This window comes from Schistocerca piceifrons, chromosome 1 (assembly GCF_021461385.2).
Source record: "Schistocerca piceifrons isolate TAMUIC-IGC-003096 chromosome 1, iqSchPice1.1, whole genome shotgun sequence".
In the NCBI taxonomy this organism is placed as follows: Eukaryota; Metazoa; Arthropoda; class Insecta; order Orthoptera; family Acrididae; genus Schistocerca; species Schistocerca piceifrons.
This window is the reverse complement of record NC_060138.1, coordinates 545,145,154-545,161,511: the sequence shown is the minus strand read 5'-3', so window position 1 is coordinate 545,161,511 and position 16,358 is coordinate 545,145,154. Positions and strand designations below refer to the sequence as shown.

Genomic DNA, 16,358 nt, shown 5'->3' with positions numbered 1-16,358 from the left:
GGCTTATGGCAGCAGACGACCGACGCGAGTGCCTTTGATAATAGCACATCACCTGCAGCACCTCTCCTGGGCACTTGACAATATCGGTTAGACCCTAGACGACGGGAAAAACCATGGCCTGGTCAGACGAGTCCCGATTTCAGTTGGTAAACGCTTATGGTTCAACTACCTGGAGACCATTTGCAACCATTCGTGGACTCATGTTCCCAAACAACGACTGAATGTTTATGAATAACAATGCGCCATGACATCATGCAAAAATTGTTATCGATTGGTTTGAAGAACATCCAGGACAATTGGAGCGAATGATTTGGCCGTCCAGATCCCCCGTCATAAATTCCATCGAATATTTAAGAGACAGGATCGAGAGATCAGTTCGTGCACAAAATCCTGCGCCGACATCTTCGTAATTATGGATGGCTAAAGAGGCAACATGGCTCAATATTTCTTAAGGGGACTTCCGATGACTTCTTGAATCCATGTCACATCAAGCTGCTGTACTACTCTTTGCCAAAGCAGCCTATGACTTTGATCACCTCAGTTTGTATCCTAATGCTGTTCTTATTGCCTTTAAAAAGTCACTAATTTTAAAGAAGTGATATGGTCATATGGCCTGGAGACACCAGCTGGGGTTTTCAGCTATCTGGTGCAAGTCTTTGCATTTGACGGCTCTTCGGCGACTTGCTTGTCTTTGTGAGGAGGAAGAGATGGAACAATTAGGACAACACAAATATCCAGTCCCCGAGCGACGAAAATCTCTGACTCACTCTGACTCAGCCGGGAATCGAACCTGGGACCCTACTTTGTAGAGGCGGCAAGGCTATCCACTAGACTGTGAGCTGTGAACAGTTTCAAACGAATCAATAACGTTCGAGCCTCGTCACTGTAGTCTTCGTTCATTCAGAAGTATTTCCTGTTACACTGCAGCCGTTACTCGTCAATACCACCACACGGGCTGTTTCTTAGAGAGCGCAAAAAATAACTTAGCCTGTACGATGGCCACACTAAGGGAGTGGACAACTGCAATGGTGAGGGCTCCGTTGTTCACGACCACCATGCGGTAGGGGAGGTGCGTTTCGGTACCTGAAGCCTACGCACAAACGTATTTCTTGCATGCCCTGCAAGCTACAGTTAGCGAGTCTTCATTTGGTGTTATTAGTTAAGGGGGCCAGCCGTCCTGAATTCTGCGGGGCCGTCCCGGATTTTGCCGCACCGTCCCGCAAAATGCCTAATTTGACCCGCATGTCCCACGTTCCGGTAATATTTTCACCCCTGCAGATTATTGCCACGTATAGTAAACACTACGAATCAAGGTATGAACTTACGATTTATGAGTGTGATTATGTGCAGTTCCTTGCGTTGTCTCGTGTACATAAAAAGAAATAAATATATAGTACGACTGGGTGAAACACCACTTGCTGTTAGCCCGGGGTGACCACTCTTTAGTTCTCTGAGGTTGGCAGCGATCTGAAACACAATAGATTCCAGACGAAGCACTCCGGGTGATCCGAAGTTGAACGGTGGACTGTTTATGTTGTAAATTAGTCCAAGCGGAGACTCACATTGTTGATTTGTGTTTGCGTGCTTCGTCGGGGTCCATGAACTAATTTGCTTGTTTTACTTAGCAATGCCGCCGACTGTTAGAAAACTTAAGTTTTCAATTCACGAAAGACCTGCAAAAGGAATTTCCCTTTTTTTACAGAAGTGCGCAACACCTTCAGAAGTGCGGCGCACAAAGTGTAATGGGGTGTTCTCTGTTGCTCACGGCGGTAAACACGATATACAAATTCATTTAACATCTGACAAACGTAAAAGGGCACAGACTGCTGCAGGTACATCATTACTCTCAACTTATTTCTGTCAGGAAAACTTCGCTGACTACGAAGAACTTGCAAGAGCCATAGGTTTATTGGCTTTCCACGTGGTAAGTCACAGAGTTTTAGATCGGTGGAATGTACTTGTAAATTGATTCAAAAAGTGTTTCAAAAGAAGTTTCACTGCGGGAAAACCAAGTGCGAAGCAATAATAAAGAATGTGATTACGGCTTTTTCTTTAGATAAACTACGGACAGAACTTAAAGACGTTCCATTATCTTTATCTGTACAGGCGTTTCAAACCACAGAGACCTCAAAATATTTCCAATACTCGTGCGATACTTCCATCCAAACACTGGAATTATGTAAAAATATTAGATATCCTGAATTTACCTGGTGAAACTGCAGTTATTATATAGGATTCTTTAATGGTTATTCTGGAAAAACATCAGCTTAAGGAAAAGTCATGGGAATTTGTGCAGATAATGCCAATACAAATTTTGGCGGAGTTCAACGTGAAGAACAATGTAATGTTTGCCGGAAACTTCGAGAGGGCTCAGGGAGAAAAATAGTTGGTGTGGAGTGCACAGCGCATATTGCACACAACGCTATGCAAACATCAGCATATTTGTTACCGTGAACGTCAAATGTATTGTTACGAATATTTATTTGTACTTTTATATATACACAGTCCATGTAGAAGCTCTCAAACATTTTTGCGAAGAAGCAGAAATGCAATACAAAAGAGTACTGATATATAGTAAAACACGATGGCTTGCATTTTTGCCTGCAGTAGAGAGAGCCCTGCAAATGTATGTACCATCGAAATCTTACTTTCTATCACAAGAAAAATGCCAGCTGTGCTACATGCATTCTTTTCCAATGAATGTTCAGAGCTTTGTACATGAACAAGCCGCTTTATTTAATGACTCTGTGAAGATGATGGAAGGAGTTAGAATTTCCTTTACGGAAAGTTTACACTTGTTTATGGATCTCAAATACAAGTGCACAAAGCGCTTAGAATAAGATTATATTCCTCTGAGCATACGAAATAAATTAAGAAGTCTTGTGGAGAATAGGCAAATCGACAAAAATTATTTTATGGGACATATACGTAACTTCGATGATAGCTGCATTTAGTACCTACAGAAGTATGTGCATCAGTACAATGATTTCAAAGCGTATGACTGGATTGAGTTAAAAAGTAGTCTGAAATGGGCTGATGTGGAACAGCCGTACCAATAATTAATTCTGCAGATGCCAACGACGACAACTAACAGTAGCTGAATATAGATTGTTTGACGAGGTAAACTGCATTGCAGATTACATCAGTCACGATGTTCTGAAGAGATGCGAAGATATGAAGAGCAACACGGAGGAATGGTGGTTAGAGCTGTTCAGAAACTTAATGAACTGCACATACCACATACAAACTGCCTGGCCATCGTCCAATATGTAGTCGGCTTACCAGGGACGAAGACACCTTCAGAACGAGTATTTTCGTTGATGAATACTATGTGGAATTGGAAATCTTCACTTAAAGTTGAGACACTACATGCAATTCTGATTGTAAAATTCTATATGGGAATTTGTAAAAAATTTTATGAAATCCTAAATCAAAACCGAGATTTAGTAAAAAAATTGTCACTCATGACAGAAATATGATTTTAAAAATAAATGAAAACTTAATAAATTATATTTTATTTGTAATTTTAGCACAGTTAGGATACATGGTGACTTATCCTCAATTCCCATCCATATGCACAAAATGTCCTTCATTGACCTGAGCCGTCTTAAGTAAAAACCATTCAAAATTTGCCAGACTCCAAAATTTAATATACGCACTTGCGAAAATATTTATGAAACTGTAATACGAGGTGCATTCAAGTTCGAAGGCCTCCGTTTTTTTTTCTCCGGACTGGAAAGAGATAGAAACATGCGCATTGTTTTAAAATCAGGCCGTGTTCATTGTCAATACGTCCCAGAGACGGCAGCACCGTATGGCAGATGGAATTTTACCGTCAGTGGCGAGAATGAGAACTGTTTTAAATACTTAAAATGGCGACGTTTTCCTTACTTGAACAGCATGCAATCATTCGTTTTCTGAATTTGCGTGGTGTGAAACCAATTGAAATTCATCAACAGTTGAAGGAGACATGTGGTGATGGAGTTATGGATGTGTCGAAAGTGCATTCGTGGGTGCGACAGTTTAATGAAGGCAGAACATCATGTGGCAACAAACCGAAACAACCTCGGGCTCGCACAAGCCGGTCTGACGACATGATCGAGAGAGTGGAGAGAATTGTTTTAGGGGATCGCCGAATGACTGTTGAACAGATCGCTTCCAGAGTTGGCATTTCTGTGGGTTCTGTGCACACAATCCTGCATGACGACCTGAAAATGCGAAAAGTGTCATCCAGGTGGGTGCCACGAATGCTGACGGACGACCACATGGCTGCCCGTGTGGCATGTTGCCAAGCAATGTTGACGCGCAACGACAGCATGAATTGGACTTTCTTTTCGTCGGTTGTGACAATGGATGAGACGTGGATGCCATTTTTCAATCCAGAAACAAAGCGCCAGTCAGCTCAATGGAAGCACACAGATTCACCGCCACCAAAAAAATTTCGGGTAACCGCCAGTGCTGAAAAAATGATGGTGTCCATGCTATGGGACAGCGAGGGCGTAATCCTTACCCATTGCGTTCCAAAGGGCACTACGGTAACAGGTGCATCCTACGAAAATGTTTTTAAGAACAAATTCCTTCCTGCACTGCAACAAAAACGTCCGGGAAGGGCTGCGCGTGTGCTGTTTCACCAAGACAACGCACCCGCACATCGAGCTAACGTTACGCAACAATTTCTTCGTGATAACAACTTTGAAGTGATTCCTCATGCTCCCTACTCACCTGACCTGGCTCCTAGTGACTTTTGGCTTTTTCCAACAATGAAAGACACTCTCCGTGCCCGCACATTCACCAGCCGTGCTGCTATTGCCTCAGCGATTTTCCAGTGGTCAAAACAGACTCCTAAAGAAGCCTTCGCCGCTGCCATGGAATCATGGCGTCAGCGTTGTGAAAAATGTGTACGTCTGCAGGGAGATTACGTCGAGAAGTAACGCCAGTTTCATCGATTTCGGGTGAGCAGTTAATTAGAAAAAAAATCGGAGGCCTTAGAACTTGAATGCACCTCGTAAAGATCTAGAATTTAAGAAATAGAACGTCACTTATATTAGATATATTACTTTAAAATTAAATGAGTTCTTTTGTCACCTACGTTTCTTTCCTACTTTCAGAATAACCGACAAACTGAGTCACGTGTTCATAGTCCGTATCTACATCCTCGAAACGTCCCGCACTGGGATTTGAAAGACTAGGCCTCATTATTAGGCATGTCAGTACAGCCAATAATTCGACAAAAGTTCAAAGCCAATAGTTCCCCACTAAAGTACCGTAAAAGGAATAGTCATTCAAAGGATCAACCAAAACTAAACAAGATTGACCACTCATTATCACAACAAGAACTCATGAAATAAAAAAAGAGGTAAAAGTGTTGTGTAGTAGACAATGTCACATACTACGATACTGTCGATATAAAAGAAAGAACATGTGTAATAAGAAATCCACTGACCACCTATCTCGCAATATTATCTAAAAATAACATTTACTTTTCCTTCCTCCACATCTTTCCGAAGTAGTGAAGTTTTGACAGGGCTTGTAGCTATGCCTTTTTGTCCTTTTTGAGCGACTAGAAAGGCCAATCGTTTCTGCAGCTCTTTCAAGTGCAATATGTAATGAGAGTTTTGCTTTCTCATTTGCCCCTTCCGACAGAAATTTGTTGGAAATAGATATACATGGTGGTTATAACTAAACTTTCGCTACTCGAGACAGCTCCAATGAAAAATGAGTGAAACTTTGTGGAAACATTTGTAAGGAAGTGCGCATGAGAAATAACGAATAAACCATTTAAAGAAACATATTTTAATTTCCACATGAGAGGGCAACGTATGTTAACTGCATACCACGTTTACATTCAGGTTACAGAGTTTGCTAAATGTGACGACCATTGAATCCACGACAGCCTGGAACCACACTAGAGACTGCTTCCTTACATCTCTACATTCATCTTCGACCTCCAACTTGTGTTAGTCTACCGTTGATAAATCCTGTCCTTCGGTTAATCCCAGTGCCAGAGATCACATGGGTAGCGATCTTGGTGGCACACAGTTTGGATCGATTGACCAGTGATTCGGTTTTCTTCAAGCGTGTACGGAGTAACCGTGTTACCTCGAGGACAGTGTGAGGTGGCGGAGCTCTATCGCGCTTCAAAACAGTCGAGTCCAAAGCACCTCTCTCCCATAGAGCAGGGAACACATGTGGTGAAGCAGACCACAGTATCATGTGCCATTCGCGCTGGGCATCCTTGGTCCTTGAAGCCAGAGTTTCTCAAAGGAAAATGGACCAGTCATGAATTTCGCCATGAAGCCACACCACGCATTGATGCGTTCACTATGCGGAGCAACATCATGAACATTCGTTGGCAACAACGTTCCCAAAATGCGAAAATTGTCAGCGTTCATCGCCCCAGTGAGCGTGAAGTATGCCTCATCACTCCACAAAATGTCCCAAGGCCACAGGTCGTCAGCTTCAACCCTAGCAAGAAACGTAATAGCAAGTCTGCTCGAACCTCCTCTTCACGTGCCAAAGTTGGTGCATAGTGTGTAGTTTGTACGGATACCATTTCTTAATTGTTCGCAGCACTTTTCGAATGATGGATCATTGAATGTTCAGCTGTCGTGACACAGCTCATACACTGCTTGAAGACTTCACATTGCATCCAGCATTCTCAGCCATGGCAACAGTGACTTCTTCAACAGTTTGTGGCACAACTGACTATCAGCCTCTCCCAGAAGGAATTTACGAATCGCCAATTAATTCGAACTTCCGAACCATGTTCTTCAACCCCAGCGCAGAAAGAAGATGCCTCTGTATTCCTTCAATGCAAGGACACTCGTGAAGAACAGCAGCTCTACTGCTAATGTTTTGATGAACAACTTTACGAATAAAGCACTGCTCACTTTGCCCAAACCCACGTTGACTGTTTGCTACTATAATTCACTCTGATGCTTGTGTTTCAACCCTGCGTCGTCGTACCAGTATCGACACCTAAAGAAAAGTCTTGACACTAACTCTACTAAAAACACAAATCCTTCAGCGCACAGTCTGAACATGACTCCTATAAATTTGGGTATCCATATGGTTAAACGTCTATACTGGCACAAGTAGCGAAATTTTAATTATAACCGCTTTGTACTTGGAGCCATATTGTGGGGAGCCTTCGGATATGACTTTAGATCACAGCTGGAAGTGACAGGCGAATCTTGTGGCATACTGGTACGTCATGGACACTCTGCATCCATTTTTGCGACCTTATTGTGATACCATTTTTCAACAGGATAATGCTCGTCGACACATGACATGTGTCTCTATGAACTGTCTGCGTGGTGTTGAGGTAGCCCCATGGTCAGCAAGGTCCAGAGAGCAGTCATTGAAGGAACATGTGTGGTACCCACTCGGACATCAAATCTGCCCCATTCACAGTATCGAAGATATGAAGAACCTCCTAGAACATTTTAGGACCACCTTGCCTCAGGAGAGAACAAAACGACCTGATGATACCCTTACCAACTGTGTGGTGTTGAGGTAGCTCCATGGTCAGCAAGGTCCAGAGAGCGGTCATTGAAGGAACATGTGTGGTACCAACTCGGACGTCAAATCTGTTCCAGTCACAGTACCGAGGATATGAAGAACCTCCTAGGACAGTTTAGGACCACCTTGACTCAGAAGAGAACAAAACGACCTGATGATACCCTTACCAACTGTGTGGTGTTGAGGTAGCTCCATGGTCAGCAAGGTCCAGAGAGCAGTCATTGAAGGAACATGTGTGGTACCAACTCGGACGTCAAATCTGTTCCAGTCACAGTACCGAGGATATGAAGAACCTCCTAGGACAGTTTAGGACCACCTTGACTCAGGAGAGAACAAAACGACCTGATGATACCCTTACCAACTGTGTGGTGTTGAGGTAGCTCCAAGGTCAGCAACGTCCAGAGAGCGGTCATTGAAGGAACGTGTGGTACCAACTCGGACATCAAATCTGTTCGTCACAGTATCGAGGATATGAAGAACCTCCTAGGACAGTTAAGGACCACCTTGCCTCAGGAGAGAACAAAACGACCTGATGATACCCTTACCGACTGTGTGGTGTTGAGGTAGCTCCATGGTCAGCAAGGTCCAGAGAGCAGTCATTGAAGGAACATGTGTGGTACCAACTCGGACGTCAAACCTGTTCCAGTCACAGTATCGAGGATATGAAGAACCTCCTAGGACAGTTTAGGACCACCTTGACTCAGGAGAGAACAAAACGACCTGATGATACCCTTACCAACTGTGTGGTGTTGAGGTAGCTCCATGGTCAGCAATGTCCAGAGAGCAGTCATTGGAAAAACGTGTGGTACCAACTCGGACGTCAAATCTGTCCCATTCCCAGTATCGAGGATATGAAGAACCTTCTAGAACAGTTTAGGACCACCTTGCCTCAGGAGAGAACAAAACGATCTGATGATACCCTTACCAACCTAATCAGTAAGTGCATCAAGGCCAAAGGGAGTGAAACATGATCCTGATAATTGTAGTCATACTGCCGAGTTCTTTGTAGATCTGAATCAATCGCTGAAATAGCATTACATACGTTCTCAGCTCATGAAGTTTCGTTTCCTCCTTCATTTCTAGGTGCTTCACTTTTACTTGTCACTTTTCTTTGTATTATTTTCCTAAATATGCTGTTTGTTGCATATTTTATATGCACGACCTCGTTATGTGATCATGCGTGAGAATTCTTGGATTCGCCATGGTACTGCCATTCCACTTGGTTCCACAGTCGGCAGATTAAAGATTTGCAATGGTTGTAGCATCACGGATTAGTACAATTAGCAATGGGTCTCCTTACCTGAACCTTGCATCAGTCCTCTTTGAATGCACTGATGGATGTAAATTTTATGTATTTTCCAATCCGTCCTTCTCATGTTCTCTTTGACGTCGGAATGTGTGTCTTTCTTGAGATAAATCTTTAAAGTTAATGCGATAGAGAAGTGGTCTGTAAGTATGGGATACGGGCGTAGGGCATACTTCCCACTTACTTCGTTGCGCGATGTTTGAAGGGTAAATTGTGAGGAATGTCGTCCATGATCAGTGGCCCGGAAGTAATATGAATATTGGCGATCCGTCATTGTGAACGATTAAACTAACCTGACTGACGATGTTCAGTACATCCTTCTCTGAACGTGTTAACTGTCACATGAACCATGCTGAAATCTTCGCAAACCACGTATGGCGAGTCTAGACAGTTGATTAGAGAATAGCATTCCTCCACTTCAGTCGCTTTTGGTTTACAGTATATTAGCACAGTAGTTATAACAGTCTTAGAAGATGAATTCCAGCTGCTATCACTTGAAAGGTTCTTATGGAGGTGTGGGACAATTACACCCACGAATCAATTAACAGTGTTGTTCCCTCTTTACTATCCTGTTGAACAATGTATGAGGCACCTACTAAAAAATTAGAATGGGGCTTAAATCATGTCTCAGAGAACGCAGGTATGATAATGTCTTTGGAAACCAACTCTCTTTGTATAAGCTCTCTGTGTGCCATGGCTGATCTAGCATTTCACTGAGATACAACCGTTGTTATCATTTGGTGTGTCGAGGTGTTGTAAAACTTTCCTGATAGAACAGACTGAATTTTAGTTATAAATTCCATAAATGAACTGAAAAAGTTTCTTGTGTAATGCGTTTTTCTACCAAACTTTACTAGTTTGCGGAATTTTACGGTTTCATTCTAAGTTCACTGCGACGATCTTTATCATGTTCAGTATATGAAGTTAAGAGGGGATACAGAAAACTGAGAACAGGACACAAAGGGAGCATACTGGAGTGAAGAAGTGGAGGAGTCTTACACTGTGAGACAAATAGTGGGCTGGCAGTGGGTCGGCGTTGTTAGTGAGTCGGAATCCTGTGGTGCATTTTATAAAAGATTTGGAAAGCACATTGGTCGTCAGGTGATGGTGCTCTTCGTGTTGTTGCTGCATAGGGAAGGCCACTTGTTAAGCTTTCAGCTTCCTTGAATATTGTCTGCTGCTTCGTTGCAATTACCTTGGTCTGACGTTAACGAGCGTATTCAGGGAAGATCCTGCTCAATGCAGCATGCATATCGCGGGAATGATTGGACCGGTTTTGTATAGATTGGTATTCAGTGCGAAAATGCTCTCTTACAATTAACACAGTTTTGGGCAGGTTAGAACTGGCTTCTAATCTGATCGAATCGGAGATAAAACACTGAGACACCGCCGATGTGTCCTTCTGTACAGAACTACGCCTCCAATACACCATGATGTACTCAGGCAGCCTTTGTCAGTCAAAAGTCACTACGAATGTTTTATACGCCGTAACTGAGCTCTTCTCATTTTTCTTTTTCATCGTATCATGTTAAATAATGTAATAAAAGACGCGGTAGCATTTAAAATTATTCTTCACTAAGATGACTGATCACATTCCTTATTACGCTCTGACGCTGAATTATGTGATCAGGTATGCATGTTTCAAGATTTCGTGCCAGAAGCAGTGGGGACTGCACAAATAAGTTGGCTGTCTTTGGCGCAGCTAGTTCGATTTTAATCTTGTTTCTTCCCAGTAAGATTATGTTTTGACATCCTTTCTCCACTGTGGATTTGCTGACAACACGAGTTTCCTTAATGCCACGAGGTGAAGCTGTCACGTATTTCCAACGCGACACTCTGCATACATGACAGAGGGGCCGACACCGATATCTCTGTGACGTTTACTTTTGTTTGCTTAACAAGGCATTATCCATGTCTGTCCACCAGTAAAAAAAAAAAAAGAGTGATTTGTGTCCGTATTCCATACCACAGCAATGCTCACTTTCTTGACTGCATCAATAGTTACTGAAGGTTCTACCTGCGACATCTGCTCTGTGGCACGTTGCGGCCAGTGCCTGCGACCTCGCCTGTTTGTCTCGTGAAGCTTGTCCCAATAGTTTCTGCACGTTTGCCGCTCTTTTTCTCTCACGTTCCAATCTGCATTGAAATAATGACCATGGTTTCCATATCGATATCCGTATCGTATGCTGTGTCGTTCAGAACATCCATTACTTCCTTTACTGCACTGCGTAACCGCAGTCTCCTGTCTTGGTCGTTGTTCTGCTGACCTATGTAGGTGAGGCTCCCTTCCTTCTGCATACATGGCACTGTCCATGTCGTCAGAGAATTTGCTCCACTCATTGTAAGGAGATTACTCACAGTTTCTTAAAATACTCTAGAGATTACTGCGCCACTGAATATGTAATAAGGAGCTGCTGTGCACTGACACAGCTGGTTCGTTCTGTGTTAATATCTGCACATATAATGCGGCACTGAAACCACAGAGTAGAATGGCCTGTCCAGATAGACCCCTCCATTTTGGCTGAAGCTGCGGTACAGCTATCGATGAAGCGCCCAAAAGTAGAGGAGGTAACGAAATGTAACTTCACAGGTTGAGAGGGTATGTGATGTTATTTCAGTGATTACAAAATCGAGTCAAATGTACAAAGCACTGTGCAGTATGAAACTACTTATTATTATGACGTTGTACCCCATCTGGCTTGGATGTATGCACTAACTCAGTTGGGACATAAGGCTGTTGTATCATTCCTTACGCGAAGTTTCCCCACAACTGTTCTAACTACTGCTTGACACTTGACATCCTGGATACTGGGACTGGGATGGGATTGATGTGAGAGCTGGTCCCCTGCTGGGGACAGGTCTGGGAATCTTGCAGGCCATGGGAGTATCTCAACGCCATGCAGAGAGCACATGTGTGGATGATTATTTTTCTGGCGAAACATGGCATCGCGATACTGTCACATGGGAGGTAGCACATGAGGACATAAGATCTCCGTGACATACTGTTGCCCCATGAGCGTCAGCCATTACCAGCTGTGACCTGATGTCAAATCCCACGGCACCCCAGATCATGATGCCGGGAGTAACGCCGTTGTCTCCCACCACAAAAATGGAAGAATGAGACTTCTTCCTAGGTTGCGGCCATATTCGCAGGCAATGGACATTCAGGGTAATGCAGAACATGATTCAATTCTGAACATAATTTGATGCCATTCATCACAACTCCGTGCTTCCCACTGACTACTGCACTCCAAAGACAGCCTTGGGTGTTGAGGTGTTAACAGCAGCCTGTGCGTGGAATAGTAATTCCCTACTTTGGCTACTGCTAGTATCTGACCAATTGTGTGGGATGACACAAAATGATTCAGGGAATTGGATAACAGGAACAGATGGGAAGGGGTCACGGTGTGCACGAAGCACAATACAGTGATCCTCCCTTGTGGTGGCGAGCTGTGGCCGACGGAAACCTTGATGACGAGTCCGCCTGCCCTCGTGTTGCCGTCCAGTCGGAGACTGGGCCTCTGTCACAACTCTGCATGTTGTACGACTCTACACCTGGCTAAATGGAGACCCACAGTGAGGCCCTTTCAAACTCTGTTAGATGCTGATTGCACTTTTCACTTAAATATGCCAAATCTCTGTGTCCTTCACAATTATCATTCGATATATGATGCTTTTCACGCCTTGCGTGTGTTCCGCCAGGACTGGTAATGACACTGAACCCTAATAATACTAATGCAATCTAGAGGCCGTTGTGTTAGGCCTGTAGGTCGATTTTGGAATAACCGTGCTGGGAGGCAGCGCAACAGCTAACACAAAGAGTATGAATCAGCATGAAATTTACGTAATGAGAGATTGCCATACTGGAATTAAAGCCTGAATTCTTGTTGTAACTAAACTGGTGCCATGAACAGTCTTCCTTATAGCGTAAGAAAAATACAAGGAAACGTACCAATACTGAAGTCACACAAATCGTATTTTGCAGCAAACTTGGTGCTTACCAAAAAGTCAGTTGCTCGATTATTACACACACACACACACACACACACACACACACACACACACACACACACACACACAACTCCGTGCTTCCCACTGACTACTGCACTCCAAAGACAGCCTTGGGTGTTGAGGTGTTAACAGCAGCCTGTGCGTGGAATAGTAATTCCCTACTTTGGCTACTGCTAGTATCTGACCAATTGTGTGTGTGTGTGTGTGTGTGTGTGTGTGTGTGTAAAAAATAGGTTACGCTGACAACATTAATTTACCTCTAATTTTCTGTGCTTCCCGATCATACAGTTCATCCACTAAATCTTGATGATTAGCATATATAAGATGTCTTGCAGGGTGGAAGAAATTACTACTTCTTATGATTGCAGGCAAAAATCATGCTTGTGAAATAATATTGGCGTAATAAATAAAAATATTCTTGAATCTATGATAGCTCTTAGTATACGTATTTTCTTGCATTTTTTGTGACACGTATCACTTACTTCTACATTGTTGATGCATGAGTAAAAACTGCACGTCTTTTTGTGTGAGATCTAAGACATGAGTATTCTCAAGCGAGACTGAAATAAAAGTTGATAAAAAAATTTGGATATTCCCCGGACATTGCTCCTTTGTTACGATGATAATTTTAAAAGCCTATCTTTGCCGTCTTCTGCGGCAATGTACAAATGTCTTATTACTAAGGAGAAAAGAAAACATTCATAGAAATTAATAACGAGGAAAAAATAAAAAGGTATGATATTCTGAGAAAAAAATTAAAAGGTATTACCCACCGTTCTACGTGTTACAGACACATCCGTCAATGATGTGTGCATATACAGAGTTACATTGATATCCAACCATATCTTCCGCGTGCTTCACTTTTTTTTCTGGAAGTGAATATTGTTGAAACATGCTCAGTATTACCCGTCCCTACAGGTAAATGTATTGCCTGCAGGCGATCACGATCCGGAACGACAGCGGCCGGCTGACGCGCGACCAGATCGAGCGCATGGTGGCGGACGCGGAGCGATTCCGCGCGCAGGACGCGGTGGCGCGCGAGCGCGTGAACGAGCGCCACCGGCTGGAGGACTACGCGCTGGCAGTGAAGCGCGCACTCGACGAGGTGGGCAGCCGGCTGGGCGACGAGGGGGCGCGGCAGCGCGCTACGGCCGCCTGCGACGAGGCTCTCATGTGGCTGGACGCAGTGCCCGACGCCAGCAAGGACGACGTCCAGCGCCGCTTCAGGGAGCTGCAGGCTGTCTGCATGCCCGTCATGACGCGCCTGCACCAGACTGGCCGCAATACGGGGCCCACCATCGAGGAGGTCGAATAGGGTGTCAGGGCTGCCAACCGCCTAGCCCGGAGATAAGCAACCGCTCTGACGAGCTGCTGGAGATCCCTATGCACGTAGCACTCTGCCCGAATTTCGCTGGCCCAGTTTGAGGCCCGTACTTGCCATACGACAGGAGGTCGATACTGGTGCTGACGAACTAGGTGCGTCGTGCGGAGAACGTGTGAACGTCATCGATTTTCCACAAATTGCTGAAGCTCTCTGCTTGCCTCACATTGGAGGAGACCAAAATTTGGAGTGTAACATATTGGGGATCGATGGTGTTGACTGGAGTACCCACTGCTCTGGTTGGATGATGTACATAACGCTAACTGTACTGCAGTCAACTTACACTACACCAGACAGTGGGAGCTCTGTATGTGCCCTGTGGTGTGCCTGCAGTATGCCATCCCTGGTAAAGGATTGGTGTAGCATTGAAAGAGATCCACATTGGTGTCTGAGCTACCAGCTATCCAGGCTAAATGACAGCTTCAAAACACTGAACTTTAGGAGCTCTTTAAACATATTTCAGTATCCCTGCAGCATATCAGCACAATCCGAGGTTTGTATTTACCATATGGGAAATTAAGTTTATGCCTGCAGACCCATGTTTTGAGTGGAAAATATGTGTCAAGCAGAGCTTCAGTGAGCTGTAGGAGTTCTTCACATACACCATATCAAGACTTGGGGGAACTCTACAAAAGGGATTGAAAGTGGTTTACGAATTACCAAATGCTATAGTTGGGGATATGCTCAACACTGGCGAAAATGGTGTTAACTTCTGCTGCAGTGAAAAGCACAGAATTAGGGCACACACCATATCAACTTTAGGCATTAATGATATATAGTGTCGTCCGCCTGTGCTTTACATGAAAACTGCTAATGTTGAGTGTTGCCACCGTGAGCTGCATCATGATGACAAGCTACAGGATATGTCATTTTAGGTGTCTGTAGTATTACCTGCTCTGGTTGAAGAAAATGAGCCACTCCAACAGTGACAAAGTCAAGTGCCGCTTAGTAAGTGTTAAAAGTTCTTCATGTGCAGCTCCGTATGCCAAACTTTAGCAGGACAGACATGGTGCCATCACTAGTGTTTTCAAATGGTCGATAAAAGAAGCGTGTGAGCTCTTTATTAATGTTGTGATTTACCTGTAGTACCCCATCCCTGGAAAAGACCTGAAGTACATATTAGAAGATATCCACTTAAGTGCCTGGACTACCAGCTAACCAATCTCTATAATGGTGTTAAAAATATTGCACTGCAAGACTGATTCAAACATATTTCGTTTCATTGCAGCATGCTCGCCTAATCTGAGATTCTACATCAACCATGTGGGAGACTGATGATGGCGCCTTCAGTACCAGCTACTTTGCGTGGAGCATGCATAATTGTATACTGAAGCTCCATCGAGCTGGAGAGCCTCTGCATATACGCTATATCGAGATTCGGGAAATACTATATAGTGGACAGTTAGTGGTGTTGTATTACCAGCTGTCCTGATTGGAGACATGCTGTAAACTGTCAAAGATGATATCAAGTACTGCTGCAAGCAAAATGACGCTCTCTTCACGTATACACACTATAGCAACTTTAGCCATGGGTGATATATAATGTGTTCTGCAATAACAACTGCCTGTGTTTTAAGTGACAACTGCTGACATCGTGTATTTCTCCTATGAGCTACATCATGATGTGTTCCCAGTATGCCAATCTTCAGCAAGACAGGAACACATTATAGGACTTCAACCAGAGTTGGTGCTCAAAACGACTAATGAAACTGCCTACTTCTGTTTCACTGTACTGCAGTGTATCTATGTATCTTTCTCGGATGTCTACACATATCGACTTAGGTCAAAACAAGGGAAACATTGGAGTTGTGTAAGAGTCATCTGCGCTGGTTGAAGAATGCGATCCACACTAGCAATGAGATGTCAGGCAACATTTACCAAACTGTAAGACCTCCTTATATGTATCTTGATGTGCTTGCAGTATACTGATCCTAGCCATGAGTTGGGATTCACTACTGTCACATTGTTACCTGTACTGACTGAAGACTTTGCCATTACACACACAGTATTACTTGCATGCAGCATACTGATCCCTGCAAAGATTTGAAACCCGATGTACAAGGAATTGACTGATGATGAATTGAGTATGTGCTGCTTTGTGTCATGGTACTCAAGAAGGAATTGCAAATTGCAGTTGAT

At 43.7% G+C, this 16,358-nt stretch overlaps 1 protein-coding gene across 1 annotated transcript in view; it reads left to right on the top strand.

The window, feature by feature from the left end:
* The window catches only part of LOC124783917 (heat shock protein 70 B2-like), a 144,166-nt gene extending 130,013 nt beyond the window's left edge, over nt 1-14,153 (top strand). The window contains exon 7 of the mRNA XM_047254059.1: nt 13,776-14,153. Coding sequence (XP_047110015.1) covers nt 13,776-14,153 — 378 coding nt within the window. The remainder of the gene's footprint in view (nt 1-13,775) is intronic.
* Nucleotides 14,154-16,358: the final 2,205 nt, after the last annotated feature.